Source organism: Sciurus carolinensis, chromosome 2 (genome assembly GCF_902686445.1).
Source record: "Sciurus carolinensis chromosome 2, mSciCar1.2, whole genome shotgun sequence".
NCBI lineage: Eukaryota > Metazoa > Chordata > Mammalia > Rodentia > Sciuridae > Sciurus > Sciurus carolinensis.
Genome location: NC_062214.1, coordinates 171,408,693 through 171,424,660, shown reverse-complemented (window position 1 = coordinate 171,424,660; position 15,968 = coordinate 171,408,693). Strand labels below are relative to the sequence as shown.

General features: G+C 47.1%; 1 protein-coding gene across 1 annotated transcript in view; it reads right to left on the bottom strand.

Annotated features, from left to right (window-relative positions):
• Nucleotides 1-14,468, bottom strand: part of Dcaf4 (DDB1 and CUL4 associated factor 4) — a 28,285-nt gene extending 13,817 nt beyond the window's left edge. Inside the window, exons 1-5 of the mRNA XM_047541594.1 lie at nt 14,348-14,468; nt 5,485-5,584; nt 3,426-3,532; nt 2,886-3,040; nt 1,454-1,536 (exon numbers count right to left, since the gene is read on the bottom strand). Of these exons, the coding sequence (XP_047397550.1) occupies nt 1,454-1,536; nt 2,886-3,040; nt 3,426-3,532; nt 5,485-5,576 (437 nt within the window). The 5' untranslated portion in view covers nt 5,577-5,584; nt 14,348-14,468. The remainder of the gene's footprint in view (nt 1-1,453; nt 1,537-2,885; nt 3,041-3,425; nt 3,533-5,484; nt 5,585-14,347) is intronic.
• Nucleotides 14,469-15,968: the final 1,500 nt, after the last annotated feature.

Below are 15,968 nucleotides of genomic sequence, written 5' to 3'. Positions count from 1 at the left end.
CACGCCTGTAGTCCCGCTACTCGGGAGGCTGAGGAGAGAGGAACGCTTGAGGCCAGAAGTTTGAGACCAGCCTGGGCAACACAGCAAGACACCATCTAAAAAAAAGGAAGATCTGGGGATTTCTGCTCTTTCTTGCTTACTTCTCCATATTATTTCTCAGCAATGGAGCTGAGCAAGATCCTGATAATCTAAATTTTAGTTCCCACTCAGGAAAATGAAAACAAAAAACTGGGTAGCCCTTCCTGGATTCAAAGAAAGTTAGAACCTGAGGGATTTATTTCTAGATCATCTAGTACATTTCCTTCTCTTGAAACGATGAGAATGTGCCTAAGAGATGAACAAGAAGCTGAAGGGCACAGGGTGACCAAGAGGAGACCAGGTGGCCCATCTGCCTTCCTGCCCCCTCCTCCCTCCACAGCATGGCTGCTCTCCTCTCCACCACACGTAAGGGATCTTTCTTTTTTCTTTAATTTTTTTTTGTAGTTGTAGATGGACAGAATGTCTGTTTATTTTTATGTGGTGGATACTAAGGACTGAACCCGGTGTCCTCACACATGCCAGGCAAGTGTTCTGCCACTGAGCCATAGCCCCAGCCCCTAGAAGGGATCTTTATCTCTTTTGCCCTCAGGAGGGAAATACAAGAGGCTCGCCTTGCCTGACACCCTTCAAAAGACATCACAGTTTTCTGAAGGGGACTCTGCTCCAACATGAGGGGACTGCCCCAGTGAGCCACCTCAAATACCAGCTGCAGGCAGCAGAAGGCAGGGCTTCCGTGCTTAGGTGCTGGCGTGAGACAGATCCTGTCTTATGCTCTACCTGAAGCTAATCTCTCCACTGAGCCTCCGTGTCCTAGGTATGGGAGGCAAGTACCAACATATCTCATGAGTTTTAGTTAGAATTATATCAGACATCCCAAGTTTGTCTGTTTTTTAAACATTCGTGGGGGTTGAGCCCAGGGCCCTGTGAATGCTAGACAAGTGCACTACCACTGAGCCTCATACACCCCCAGGTCTTATTTCAAGTTTTACTTTGAGACAAAGTCTCAGTAAGCTGCTGAGGCTGGCTTTGAACATGTGATCCTCCTGCTTTAACCTCCCAAGTAGCTGAGATACAGGTGTGCACCATGGCACCCAGTTAACACACATGTATGTATTTAAAAATCCATTTCTGGTGACCCCTCATTAGAAGAGAAGGAAGCAGAACTCTCAAGAAATAAAGCTGCCACAAAGATCACAGAATGAACATCTTGAGTCTTTTCTGCCTAAAGCCCCTCTCCTCTCTTGCTGGCATCCTGCGAGGGTTTCTGTCCCTTGCTCTGCAAAATGGAGTCCCTCAACTGTGAAGTCTCCTCACAGAGCAGCACATGGTCTCCCCTGAGTGGATTCCTGGACCGTGGAAGTAAGAAATGGGAAAGAACATTCATTAAGAAAACAACAATGAGGCATTGTCTTACCGGCAATAACTGGTGACATTGAGAAAACCCAGCCGGCTTTTTTGTAGGAAGGAAGATGCATTCAATCCCTTTCTGGCTACTTTCTAAGGAGGAAAAAAAAAAAAAAATTCCATGAAGATTTATTTGTTATGGGATAAAAGAATTTTAGTTCCACAGATGCAATGAAGGAAACAAGTATTTGGGCAAAAATCATATGCATAAATGTCTGACAGTGTCCTCTAAAGTCTCCTCTCCCTGGCTGGGTGAAAAGCCCAGCACAGGAAGGCTTGTATGGGTTGCAGAGTCTGCACCACACTTCTGTCCAGGCCCTGTCAACTTGCACCTGAGGAAATGAAACCACCATGCTGGAGGGTACAGAATGAGGGCTAGGGAGATAGCTCAGCTGGTAAGAGTGCTTGCCTTGCAAGTACAAGGTCCTGAGTTCGATCCCCAGCACCACAAGAACAGAACAAGCAAAACAGAATGAGACCGGACATTCAGCTCTGAGTCATGCTCTGTCCATGCAGGGAGAACCCAAGGCCAAGCAGCTTCCCTTCCACTGGCCTCACAACTAACAAATATCCCAGCATCTAAACCTGTCTTCAAGACTGCCTGTGGCAGGGTTGGGGTTGCAGTTCAGTGGGACAGCACTTGCCTAGCATGCGTGAGGTACTGGGTTCGATCCTCAGCACCACATAAAAACACAGAAATATGCCCCTGGAAGAATGGAATATCAAAGATCTCCGGAGCCCATTGATTACCAAATTTACCTGCCTTTATCAAGGACTGCAAACAAGGAGCTGCTAATTAATGCCCCCTGGCCCTTACCCGCCTGAATCACCTTGGCCCTCCCCCTGCCCTTGGCTTCTCACTTATGCAAAACCGGGCCTAGTCACGAAGGCAGGAAGGAGAGATAAGGGGGGAAAGAACTGGAGAACAAAAGAGACTTTAACCTATAAAAGATGCAGGGTGTGCTCACTTCTTGGGACTTTAGAACATCAGCCATGGCCCCCTTCTCCCTGCCGGGAGAAGTCTGTATTATTCCCTTTTAATAAACCTGCTTAATATGCTTGCCTTGGAAAAAAAAAAAAAAAAAAAAAAACACAGAAATAGAGGTACTGTGTCCAGCGACAACTGAAGAAAAGAGAAAAAGCCTGCCTGTGGCATTCACATCATGCACATCCCAACCGCCATCCTGACTTTCTATTTAAAATCCATTGAAATTCTACTACGCGGTTCCCTAAGGTTCTCCTGAGGAAGGACATGTCAGAAGCACTGAAAAACAAACAGGAAAGGGCGCACAGGGGATTTCTTCCTGCTCTTATTCTCTTCATCATCTCCCTGTCAGGGAAACTCCAGGGCCCCCCTCCCCAAAGGTCTTCTCCCAGGGTCAGGGTCTCCTCTCAGTCACAGACAGACGCCGGGACGGGGTGGCGCGGGGTGCAGAGCCCACCTTTCTCTGCTCGTCCTCTTCCAGCAGCTGCAGCCTCTTGCTTTCCACTTCCTTCTGCCGGATGCTCTCCTTCGTGAGGGGGTTGCAGTTGTTATGCCCGGGCAGCAAGCGGAAGTAGCGTTTCTTTTCAGGGTCATAGTAATACCCTGGTAGATCTTCAGTTAAAAAAAAATTAAACTCACCAACTAAAATGCTGTGAACTGACCCAACTGGTAAGGAGCCCAGTGGCTTGTCCCCCGCCCCTCGCAGCTGCCTGTCTCAGTTTCTGTCCTGGACTGAGTTCAGTCCTGGGGAGACATCTGTCCTAAGGTCCTCGTTCCTGACACACCCAGTCCCTTCCTTAAGTGTTTCAATCTGTTCCTGGAATTCCCTCCAAGTTAGGAAGGGGCTGTGGCTCCCACGCAAGTGAAGAGATGCAGACACAAATCCGAGCCCTGTCTGGGAGGAAGGTGGACAGAACAGACACTACCAGATGATGAGGCAGGATGAGGTTTCCTTTCCCCAGGCCAGGCCAGAGTCCTCCACCACAGCCGGCCTCACCTGGCACCGAGGAGTCCGCAGCCGTGTTGGGGGAGGCTGACGTCGATGCAGACTCGTCATCCTCGCAGCCAGGGTCCTGAAGGTTCTGGGGCCCCTCTGTGGTGTACCTGCTGACACACAGTTGTGTGAAGGACTCCGGCTCCCAATCGTTCTGACTAGGGTGCTGTTCAAGTGGCTCTGCAACCTTCACCCTGGCCGTTCCGATTACTTGGGGAGTACTGGCTCCCTACATACTCCAAAAGGAGGGCCAGGCTTGGATTTCTAATTCTTTCTTATTTTAAAAAGGGGATGCATGTCACCATAATCCCTTCTTATCCTCTCACTTGAGTACTTTTTGAGGTCTTCTGGAATTTTCCAGATGAAAAGAAGAACAGAAATCTTTTCCAATAAGAATTTTACCAGGACTAGGGTTATAGCTCAGTTGGTAGAGTGCTTGCCTAGCATGCACAAGGCCCTGAGTACAAAAACAAACAAACAAATAAAAAAACCCCAGAATTTTACCAAATGGGCTCACTTTTTTTTTAGCTTAACAGTGACAAACCAGGTGAATTTTGTTTCTTCACTGCGTTCAGCATTAGAAGAGTTTGAATTTTACCTGGCCAACCAAAGTTACAGATGGACAAACTGGGACTTGGGAAATAGAGATAATCTGCTTAGTAATCCTGGGACCCAGCCATGGCTAAAATACTGGATTTGTAAAGCCACAAGTGGCTTCTGTGGCAGTCACAGGCTGAAGAATGTAATGATAAAGCAAAAGACCCTATTTTAGAATCTCAACAAAATACACTTGAAAATCAACAACTTCAGTCCACTACACACAGTCTAAAAGTGAAAGGAACTGCAAAACTAGGATGAAGGAATGCAACATAAATCTTCTCCCCAAAATACCAAGGCTATGCAAAGTTCCAGGGAAAATTATTTACACCCCCTTCTCTGGCCCAGAGCTTCCTGAGGCAGCAGGAGGAGGAAGGATTAAGTGTCATGACGAATGTCCATGCTTCTCATCCAAGGACGCTGCTCCATTCTTTCCACATGGAGAGCAGGTGGCTGTGCCCAGCAGGTTTCCAAGCCACGCTGCCATGGCTGGACTGGGCTTCGCACAGATCATACTGTGCTACACGCTGTGCTCTTGAGGGAGGGCCTAGGGCCCAAAAAATATCCATGGTACTCCTCACAAAACAGACAAACATTGGGCATGGTCCTGATCTTTCTACAATGTGGGTCCAGTGTGAGGATTTTACACCCCACGAGATCCACTGGACACTGTGGGCCTACTCAAGAGTCAGGCACCCCACACATTCCCTTGCAAGAGGTTAAGTGTGGAAGACTTTGAAACTAGCAGACATGTCCTTGCTGAAGAGGGAGCTCACAAAATCAAGGGCTGTGTGGGACTTCAAGTGGCCAGGAATCATAGCAGCTGCCCTTGACTGCAGGGATGACCTCTCCTGGGGCCAGGGATGGGTATGCTGGTCTGTTTGTACTTCCTTCATGCAGGAAAATAAGCAGAATGTGGAAAATGTTCATACTGGACCCTTAATTAAGTATAGTCTGGTTTTATTTTTCTAAGCTGGTGGGTACATGGTGTTAACTATATTATTCTTCATACACTTGTATATATTAAGCACTGTATTTTCTATATATTTATATTATACGAATATGCTACATACAATTATATTAGACTTAGGCTGAATAAGGTTTCCAGAAAGATATTTCCTTTGACTGAAAGAAAAAAAAAAATCTCCAAAATGGAGCAACATGTCTCCAGCGGTATCAGACAATGTCTACCTGTGACCTACAGCTAACACTCTGGCCAGAAACCAGAGTCACTCTGGAAAGAAAGAAAGAATAGACTGGCCACACTTCCTCACTCCTCAGCCGTGGGGGCTGAGCAGCAGCCGCCACACACCCAGGGAGCCTGGGAGAAGCACAGCTCTCCTCAGGCTCTACCCAGACTCATTTTGGGGGGGACCCAGAGACATGGGCGCAGGAGTGAGACATGGTGCAGGGCGAGGTCAGAACGGCCCTGGGCACAACAGGCTCCCCAGCCCCGCACACTTGCCTCTGGCTAGAATGGCGCTGTCGAAGCCAAGGGTTCTGCTGGTGGCCGCTTCTCCCGTGTCTTCTCCTACTCTGCCAGCTGCTTTTACGCATTTTTGTTCCTGCGAGAGAAGACAGAACATCAGGAATGCCTGGGCGTGAGCGCTTTCCTACCTGCTTCTTGGCAGTACCTTACGCTCAGAGTGGTTATCACCAAAGTTGCCACACAAAGCTGCTTCCCTATAAAGGGCTGTCTCTGGCACGCTCCCCAAGTCCCTTCCCACCACCCTCGAGGGAGAACATGATTCCCCACCCCAGGGAAGAGATGGTACCAGGCACGAAACCCCTAACTTCTCTCCCATCCACTCCACAAATACCTGACTATACTAAGGCCTAATGTCTTCCCTCTTGAAGAAAAAGGTGTGTGTCCTGGTATCTTTTCCAGGTAAACCCACCCCACCTGGCTGTGGATCTCATCCCTCTCCGGGGACTCTGTGGACATCTGTTTAATGTCTCCATCTTCTTAACTCGTCTCATAAACATGCCTAGGCTTTTCATTTGTAAGTGCTCTATCTCAAGTCCAAAAGGAACAGGAATGTTCTAGAATGACCTACATGCACAAATTTGATGTCTTCATTTCCCCTTATTTCTCAACCTGCTGTGACTGGGCTTCCACCAGGCTCACCTTTCTACTAGAATGCTCTTGCCGAGTTATTAACTAATGATCACCCACTTGCTAAAGCAGGTGGTCTCTGCAGCCCCAGCTCCTGTAACACGTGACACCATGGAGTTTCACTCTTCTTTTGCTGCACTATCTTTCTCTTGGTTCTCCTCTGCCTTGTCAAACTCATCCTTTGTTGGTTTCTCTTGGGTCACACACTGTTATGTCCACTGCTCTTTCCTAGATCGTCCTGTCTTCACACATAACACCATCTCAGTCACAGACACAGGCTCTCCTAAAGCCCTAACACCCCTGAGCATCAAGTTCCAAGGCTGCTGCCTCCTGCTATTTCCACAGATGCAGCGGAGTCAACGGTGAGCTTGCTCACCATGAACAAGGCCCTGGGTTCAATCCCCAGTGCCTGCGCACGCACATGCAGCCTATGTTCGCTCCCTAGGCCGCAGCTTCCTAGACCGTTTTTCCTTCTCTGTAAATAACATCACTGCCCACCTCAGGCCAAAAGTATGACCATTTCCCAAACAATGAATACCACATGTGTGGGTTTACCTACGATCAATTATACCCCGAAGAATAAAGTTGTGTTTATTAACAGTTAAATTTTAAGCTGAAAGATACTGTGCACAGGAGAAGCATGGATGGTCAGTGTTGGGAAGAAAATTAAGCCTTACCGACATGAAGTTTATTACTGTTACCAATACCATTAAAAGATCAATGCTTCTTTAGAGTGTTCAGTCTACATTAACGTCTCTAGTTTCTTTTAATTAAGCACTAATGCAGGAACAGTTTAGAAAACAAGCTGGTGAGTCCAAGCCTTGACCTCACTCTCAGAAGGCAGGACCACGCTTCCTACACTATTATCCCCATAGGGGCTGCACATCCCAAAGACACAGTAGACAATAAAATAACTGTGTATGTAGGTTTTGGTCAGGGAGAACATTTCTAAATCACCAACTCACTCAGGCACTGCAAGAGAATAAGGTGGGCTGAAAATGTGCACTGCTGTTAAGAGCAAGATCAAGCTACAGTGATTTTTAAAAAAAGTCAAGTGAACTGTGCATAGTGGCTCACATGTGTAATCCCAGCCCTGGGGAGGCTGACGTAGGAGGATCACAAGTTTGAGGCTAGCCTCAGCAACTTAGCAAGACCCTCTCTCAAAGTTAAAAGGGCTGAGGATGTAGCTCAGTGGTAGAGCCTTTGGGTTCAAAATAATATCTTTTCCTTTTTAAGAAGCCTGTAGAACAAGGGTAGGGCCCTGGCAAGGCTCCGTGCTAGGGGAGTGACTGGACCTGATTGGATAGGGCGCCTGAAAGACAACCACCAAGGGAAACAGAAGTCAACTTTTACTACCCAGGGAGGTGGTACCCTGAGAGGGGAGCCTGTGCTTAGGAAGATCCAGAGGTGCACTTTGTGGGAGAGGTGAAGGAAGAGGAGTGGAGAGTGGATAAGTGTCACTTACCCATGGCATTGATAGTGCCATAAGCTAGGAGACCAAGGATAGAGGAGGAGGAAGTTGGATAGAAGGATCTGGGAGTCTGGAGAGGAACCAAGGCTAAAGAGACAGACTTGAAAGCCATCAGCATATGGTGACACAGCCTGAGACAAATGTAGATTCAAAACCAAATATATAGTGAGAATTCAACTCAGAATCGGAGACAGTAATATGAAATCCAGCGCCTCTCAGGTGAGCCACCAGGACTGCTGAGCCAAGGACAGTTCTGTTGTTGTCGCTTTGCAGTAATGGGAATTGAACCCAGGACCTGCACGTGCCAGGCCAAGTGCTCTCCCACTGAGCTACATCCCCAGTCTCCAAGGACAGTTTTGTCCACCAGAGGACATTTGGAAATATCTGGAGACATTTTTCTTTGTCACAACCTGGCAGGAGAGAGATGGGCCACTATTGGCATCTAGAGGGTAAAAGCCAGGGATGCTGCCAACCATCCTCCAGTGCATATGACAGTCCCTTTCAGTTAAGAATTATCCCATCCCAGGTGACGCAGCAGTGGATGCCTATAACCCCAGCTTTTTAGAAGGCTGAGGCAGGAGGATTACAAGTCTGAGGCCAGCCTCGGCAATTTAGTGAGACCCTGTCTCAAATAAAAGACAGAAAAGGGCTGGGGATGTAGCTCAACGATAGAGCACCCTGGGTTCCATCCTTAGTACTGCCAACAAGCAGAAAAGCTAGTCTGGTCCAAAACAGCGCGAGATTGGGAAGCCCTGCTCTGGGCGGGAAGCATTCAGTAACAACCGATAATGAAACCAGATGAAATCCTGCTTTGCGGGGTACAGACTATAAAGTTGAATGTGTTGCATAAGGCTGAGCCTGGCTTTGCTTTTCAGAAAATCTTTTAAGTTCTTCAAGGTGTGAAGAATCAATTCTAAGAGACTGCTACCCTGGAAAGGAATCTCGAACAATACATAAACTCGATTTGACATTTTAGAACATGATTAAGCAATATTATAAAGTAACTTATAAATGTACATGCCTTCCTCCTTCTGGGAATCAATCCTAAGGAAAAAATTCAAAAGACTATAAAAGTTAGCAGGGTGTGGTGGTCTGTGCCCTTAGTCCCAGCCTTTTGGGAGGCAGGAGGTTGGAGGCTGAGACAGGAGAACTGCTTGAGCCCAGGAAATGGAGGCCAGCCTGGGCAACACACTGGGATCCCTTCCTAAAAACAAACAAACAAACAAACCAACCAAACCCAAAAAACAAAAAATAGTTACATAGAAGATATTCACTACAACTTCCACATCATCTTATGAGGTTGGTATTATCCTCCAAACAAAATCATACAAAAACATCGGAAGAAAAGTATGGATCAAGCTGGGTGCGGTGGTGCATGCCTGTAATCCCAGCATTTGGGAGGTTGAGGCAGGAGGATTGCGAGTTCCTCAACAAAATGCTGGTAAGCCAAATCCAGGAGCATATAAAAAGGATTATACAGCAAGGCCATGTGAGATTTATCCCAGGAATATTTAGGTTGGTCCAACCTATAAAAATCAATCAATGGCTGGGCATGGTGGTGCACGCCTGTAATTGCAGTGGCTTGGGAGGCTGAGGCAGGAGGATCCCTAGCTCAAAGTCAGCCTCAGCAATTTAGCGAGGCACTTAGCAACTCAATGAGACCCTCTTTCTAAATAAAATATAAAAAAAGGGCTGGGGAGGTGGCTCAGTGGTTAAGCACCCCTGGGTTCAATCCCTAGCACCACAAAAATATAATCAATTAACATATACTATCAATGAACAATCTAGAATGAAATTAAAGAAAAGCCATATTTATAATACCATCAAAAAGAATAAAGTATTTAGGGATATGTTTAAGAAAATGCATGACATATTTTGAAAATTATTAAACATCATGGAAAAAAATTACAGATTTGAGGGCAGGGGTCGTGGCTCAGTGGTAGAGCACTTGCCTAGCATGTGTAAGGCACTAGGTTTGATTCTCAGCACCACATATAAATAAATAAAGGTCCATGGACAACTAAAACAATAAAAAAAAAAAAAAATTACAGATTTGATGCAATCTCTATAAAGAAAATCTAACTGCATTTAATTTTTTTTCAGAAACAGATAAGCTGATCCTAAAATTCATATGGAAATTCAAGGAACCCAGAATAACCCAAATGACTTTGAAAAAGAAAAATGTCAAAGGATTCAAGTTTTCTAATTTCAGACTTCCTACAAAATTAATCAAGTCACTTGATACTGACATAAAGACAGAAATACAGATCCATGGAACAGAACCGAAAGCCCCAAAATAATCCCATACATCAAATACTAATTGGTACTCTACAAAGATGCCGGAACCATTCAATAGGGTAAAGAATCAATCTTTCTTTTCTTTCCCTCCCTTCTATTGTGGGTTTGTGTGTAGGTGACTGTGGCTTGAACCCAGGAGCACTTTACCACTATGTCCCCGGTTCTCTTTTATTTTTATTTTGAGACAGGGTTCAAAGTTGCCGAAACTAGCTTCAAACTTGGGATCCTTCTGCCTCAGCCTCCCAAGTACCTGAGATTACAGACATGTACCAAAATTTTCTTCTTTTAAAGGTGGATATCTAGTTGTCTTAGCAATGGAAAAGGCTTCTTACTGTGCCCAGTGGTGCACATCTGTAATCCCAGCATCTCAGGAGGCTGAGGCAGGAGGATCCCAAGTTTGAGGCCAGCCTGGGCAACTTAGGGAAACCCTGTCTCAAATTAAAAAAAAAAAAGAGGTAGGGATGTAGCTTAGTGTTGGAGCACCCCTGGATTCAACCGTGCTTGCCCCAATATGAAAATCAATCCTTATTTTCGGTCACCTTGAATTTCCTTTAATTTCTTTCCCAGTGTCAGTAGCTTTCCATTTTGAGGTTTAACACAGCAAGTCAATATAAAACTTTAAAATTTAGTAATTCTGGATTCTGAGTAATTTTAAGATTAAAAAAGGCAACAGGGAGACGAGTACTTAAAATTAATTTTCTTCTTCACATCCAACTTATCATCATCATCTGCTTATTGGTGCTTTCTTAGCTGACAGGTACGCCCCTGTTCCAGATACACACTTGGCTAACAGCTATCTCGGGAAAGCCAACTCCAAATTTGCTCTTAACAATTATGTAAACGACATGACCATCTGGTAGGGACAGTGCCTCTGCAAACCTCTGTAGCATCTTCCTCATCACTTTTGCATTTTTGGGTAGGCAACAGTGTGTCCTCTACATATCTTAATAGTGATAAGTTCTTTTTTTTTAAATAGTTGTTGATGAACTTTTATTTATTTATTTGTATGCAGTGCTGAGAATTGAACCCAGTGCCTAACGCATGCTAGGCAACCGCTCTACCACTGAGCCACAACCCCAGCCCCTTAATAGTGATAAATTCTTTTATTTTCTGCCTTTCAAAACTGTGGGTAGCTGACGTGCACGGTGATGCGTGCCTAGAACCCCAGTGACGCAGGAGGCTGAAGTAGGAGGATCTCAAGTTCTAGACCAGGCTGAGCAACTCAGTGAGACCCTGTCTCAAAATAAAAAATAAAAGGGCTGGAGATGTCACTCAGTGGTAGAGTGCCCCTGGGTTCTATCCCCAGTACCACAAAAACCAAACCACACCAGAGGAGCTGTCTGGGTAGCACCCACCATGGTTTTCTGTGATTTGTTTCTAATTGTGAAGGCGCATCTCCATCACAGGTGTGTGCTGATGTGTCCTTTCTTTTCTTTTTTTCTCCCCAGATAAGTTTCACTACATTGCTCAGGCTGGCCCCGAATTCCTGGGCTCAAGTGATCCTCCTGCCTCAGCCTCCAGAGTAGCCAGGCCTACAGGCACGGCCTCGGGGTCAGGCGGCTGTGTCCTTTCTAACCCAGGTAACTGCTCGGCTTCTCCATTCCTTGCTGTCCATGTTGCTGGGAGGCCACCCTACTTCAACTTCACAACTGCTTCCAAAGGTTCAACTCCTCTGGCTTCCAGCCTTTCAACCTCCGCTTGTCGATGGTCCAGAAGTCTACCACAGTCCTGAGCAGTTTCTTCAGCCTTGTTTAAACCCGGGGCTTGGCAGAGGCCTACTCACTGACCTCAGTCCAGGGGAGTTTTGTTCTGCAATAGCAGTTTTCTGCACAAGTGGCAAAGGTTTTAGACGTGGTTTGGGGGCTCTGCAGAGGACCCGTGCAACCGGTCCTTCCCCTCCCCCAGGGTCTGTTCAAGGATTGGCCTCAATATTCCCCCTTGGGAAACTGTAAAGGCCAGACCTGCTCAGGCCTGCACGGCCAGGAATTAGTCAGCCCCCCACCCCCACCCCCTTGCGCACACAGTACACTGTACAACACACAGTAGGATCAGTGTTAGTGGGTGGCAGGCAGCCTGCAAACCTAGGGTACCACCTCCCTATCCCCAGGGTAGGCTTTCAGTGCTGTAGGCCACCAGGGCCCTCTGGGTGGGTAGCCCAAGGGCTGCTGATGGTTTCCATGCAGATTCATCACCTTAACCAGCACAGCGCTGAGGACCCTGGGCTGAAGCCCCACGACCTGGCTCAGAGGTCTTGGACCACAGGTTTCTCTGGGTGGTGATAAAAAGTGTTCTGGAATTAGTAGTGATGGTTGCACAATCTTGCAAATATACTAAAAGCCCCTCTGCACTTTAGTGAATTTTATGTAGGGGAATTATGTCTCAAAAACAAAACAAATTTTTTTTGCTACAGTATACTACAACATTTAAAGTGAGAAACATTCTCAATATCTAACAGTAGGGGAATTTAGTAAGATTTGGGCACCTACTGCACTGTAATGTGCAAATGGCTAATGTAAAGGCTTGTAAAGCCAAATATAATAAAGTTGCTCACTTAAAAGTAAGCCGAAGGGCTGGGAGATAGCTCAGTTGGTAGAGCGCTTGCCTTGCAAGCACAGGGCCCTGGGTCAATCCCTAGCACCGCAAAAAAATAAAAATAAAAATAAAAATAAATGTAAGCCGAGCTGGGTTTCGTGGTGCATGTCTGTAATCCCAGTTGCTTGGGAGGCTGAGGCAGGAGGATTTTGAGTTCAAAGCCAGCCTCAGCAACTTAGCAAGGTGCTAAGCAACTCAGTGAGACTCTAAATTACAAAAAAAAAAAAAAAAAAGGGCTGGGATGTGGCTTAGTGATTAAGTGCCCCCGAGTTCAATCCCCTGGTTGGTACTCCCTCAAAAAACAAGTAAGTTGACAAGAGCACAGGATAAGAGAAACAAAAATGCAGACAGTTCAGTGTGGGCTTCTGCTTAGTGTGAAAAAAAAAAAAAAAAAAAAAAACCTTAAAAGTTTCCTGTTAACATTTATAATAAACATTTCACCTTCTGTACTAATTGAACCCACCCTGGTTTGTCCCCCCACTCCACCTTTGGTACTGGGGATTGAACCCAGCGGCACTCTTACCAAGGAGTTACAGCCTCATCCTTTTTTATTTTGAGACAGGGTCTCAATAAGTTACTGAGGCTGTCCTCAAACTTTCCATCCTTCTGCTTCAAACTTCCAAATTGCTAGTATTACAGGAGTGCCACCATACCTGGCTGAATTAGGGTTTTTAACCCTAGGATGAGGAAGCCAGGGTTAGAGGGTTAAGTAACATACTCTGAAAGTCACAACCGGTGGTGGAACTGGGGTTCCACCGCTGCTGGTCAGATGTCATCTGGGCCTGGTTATCCACAAGACACTACCTCAGTTCTAATTTCCACTGTTAAGACCAACCTTTGGGGCTGTGGGCTTTTGTTTCCTCTGGGAAGCTGTTTTATCAGTTTTCTGTCCTTATTTTGCACTCTCCCATTCATAAGACAAAGTCTCCAGATCCCCAAAGTGGAGGTGTGTCGTGGTTTCTGAAGCCACAGGGGAGACCACAAGGCCTTCCTAGGCCTTGAACTAGTGTTGTGGAAGGCTGGCTTTCTCACTAACGTCCAACCCGGTGTGAACTTCTGCTGGGAAAGCAGATCCAATTCCAGGCTCCATCATGTGCTCTATCCTGCACTACCCTCGGGCAAGTGACCACCTCACTTCATCTGTGTCTGATTAAATACCACAGGTCTGGGTGTTGGATCACTACCTGAATTATGTGTGTGGCTGGGGGCAATGCTGGGATTGAACTCCAAGGGACGACTTACCACGAGTTACTATTCCAGGCCAGGGTCTCGCTAAATTGCTGAGGCTGGCCTCTAATTTGAGATCCTCCTGCCTCAGCCTCCCGAGTCCCTGGGATTATGTGCGCCACCGGCCCGGCTACACAACCTGAGTGGTGGGTTTGTTTTTTTTTTTTTTTTTTTTTTTTTGGCGATGCTGGGGATCGAACCCAGGGCTTTGTGCTTGCGAGGCAAGCACTCTACCAACTGAGCTATCTCCCTAGCCCTACAACCTGAGTTTTAACAGGGGAAAACCAAGGCCTGCAGTTCAGCCACTGCCAAGTCCTAGGTGAGGCCTTCAGGGTAGACTTAGGAAAACGCTCCTTGTGAGCGGCGACACGCGGCGTCCCTTCCCCGGGGTGCTTAGGGCTGAGGATCCGACCGGGCAGGACAAGCAGAGCTCGGCGCGCGCAGCGGTGCGGCGCTCTCCAGGCTCGCAGGCCCAGCCCCCCACCACGCCCCGCTAGGGCCCGCGTTCCACGTGCGCGCGGCTCCCCACCCCTTTCCCTGACCTGCCGGGTCGCCTACCCCACCCCGAGATTTTTAGCGGGACAGCAGCAGCCCTCCGACTGACGCCGACCAACACAGACTTACCTGATCCGGGCGTCCTTTCCGGCTCCGCTCTACCGCACAGCCCCCCAGACACACCGACCAGACGTGGGAACACCCGGAAAGATCGAGGAGTAGCATCAGCCAGTTGGGCGAGCCGGCTTCTGTGCTGTCGCAGCGGGTGGGGCTAGGGCAGCAGGTCTTGTCTTCTTATTGGACGCAGCTTCTGTCTGTCGACGTCAATAGGGGCGATCTTACGGAGAGGGCGGGCGCGTGGGACTTCGGCTCCGCCCAAGACTGACTTTGGCTCCTCCCAGGTCTGTCATACTTGCGGGCGGGGCTGAGGATCTTGGGGAGCCTGGATCCCAGGCAATCGCTCCGCTTGCTGTGGGTGACTTCTCTTCTCAGCTTAGGCTGTGGATGGCTTCTCTTCTCAGCTTGGGGTCACTGTGCAAACAAGCAACTGGGCTGGGGATGCCATCAGTGGCAGAGAATTTGCCCAGCTTTTGTGAGGCCCTGGGTTCAAACCCCAGCACCAAAAAAACAACGTAAAATAACTAACAAGCAAACACCAAAACGAAACAACCACTTGGGAGACTGACGCAGGAGGACCGCAAGTTGAGGGCTGCCTTAGCAAGACCCTGTCTCAAAATTTAAAAAAATAAAATAAAAAGGGCTGACTCAGTTGGTAGAGTGCTTGTCTTATAAGCACAAGGCCCTGGGTTCAATCCCCAGCACCGCAAAAAAATAAATAAATAAATAAATAAAAAAGGGCTGGGGATGGCCCAGGGAGGTGGTGCACAACTGTATTTCCAGCGGCTGGGGAAGCTGAGGCAGGAGGACCACAAGTTCCAGGCCAGCCTCAGCAACCTAATGAACCCCGAAGTAACTGAGGGAAACCCTGTCTCGAAATAAAAATTAATTAATTAATTTAATTAAAGGTCTTGGGATACAGCTTAGCGGTGGAGCACCCCTGGGTTCAATCCCATGGGGTAGGGATAGAGGGTTTGCTGGTGGGGAGAGTATAAGCAAGCAAACAATCAAAAAAACAGAAACTAAAGCTGAGATTTGGGGAAGAAGGAAAGATTTTGTTGTGGAAAGGGCAAAGGAAGCTCTGAGATGAGAGAGATATGAAAAAGATGATGGTGATTGACAGTGACCTCAGGTGCCTGAGGTTGCTGACTCTGGGTCTGAATCTCCAAAGTTCAGAGAACCATACCCTGAATTAGAAGTCAGGTGGCCTCAGTTCTAGGTCTGGTTGTTTCCTACTTACTGTGCCACCAAGGATGAGTGTCCTCGTCTCAGAGTTTTGATTTCTTTTGTTGTAACAAGAAAGTTGATGTAATGTTCTGATGCCCTCTCCAACTCAAAAGTTTGTTTATACAACTAGTATTTCTAGAATGATCTATGTATGTTATGCCTGTTACATGTATCAACTGGTAGTCATGATACCCTGTACAAAGACAATGGAAGCCTGGGATGGACACTTGGTCAGAATTGACAGTTCTGTGAGGAGAGCCAGGTTTAAAATAGGCCAGACTTAATGGAGGCAGCAGCCCTGACATGACCATGTCCCCTGTTAACCCAGACCTTTGTGAATGGTTGGATCCATTAGGAACTAGGTTGTGGGGTTTATTGATTGTACCCATGGGTGAAGGCATTTCAG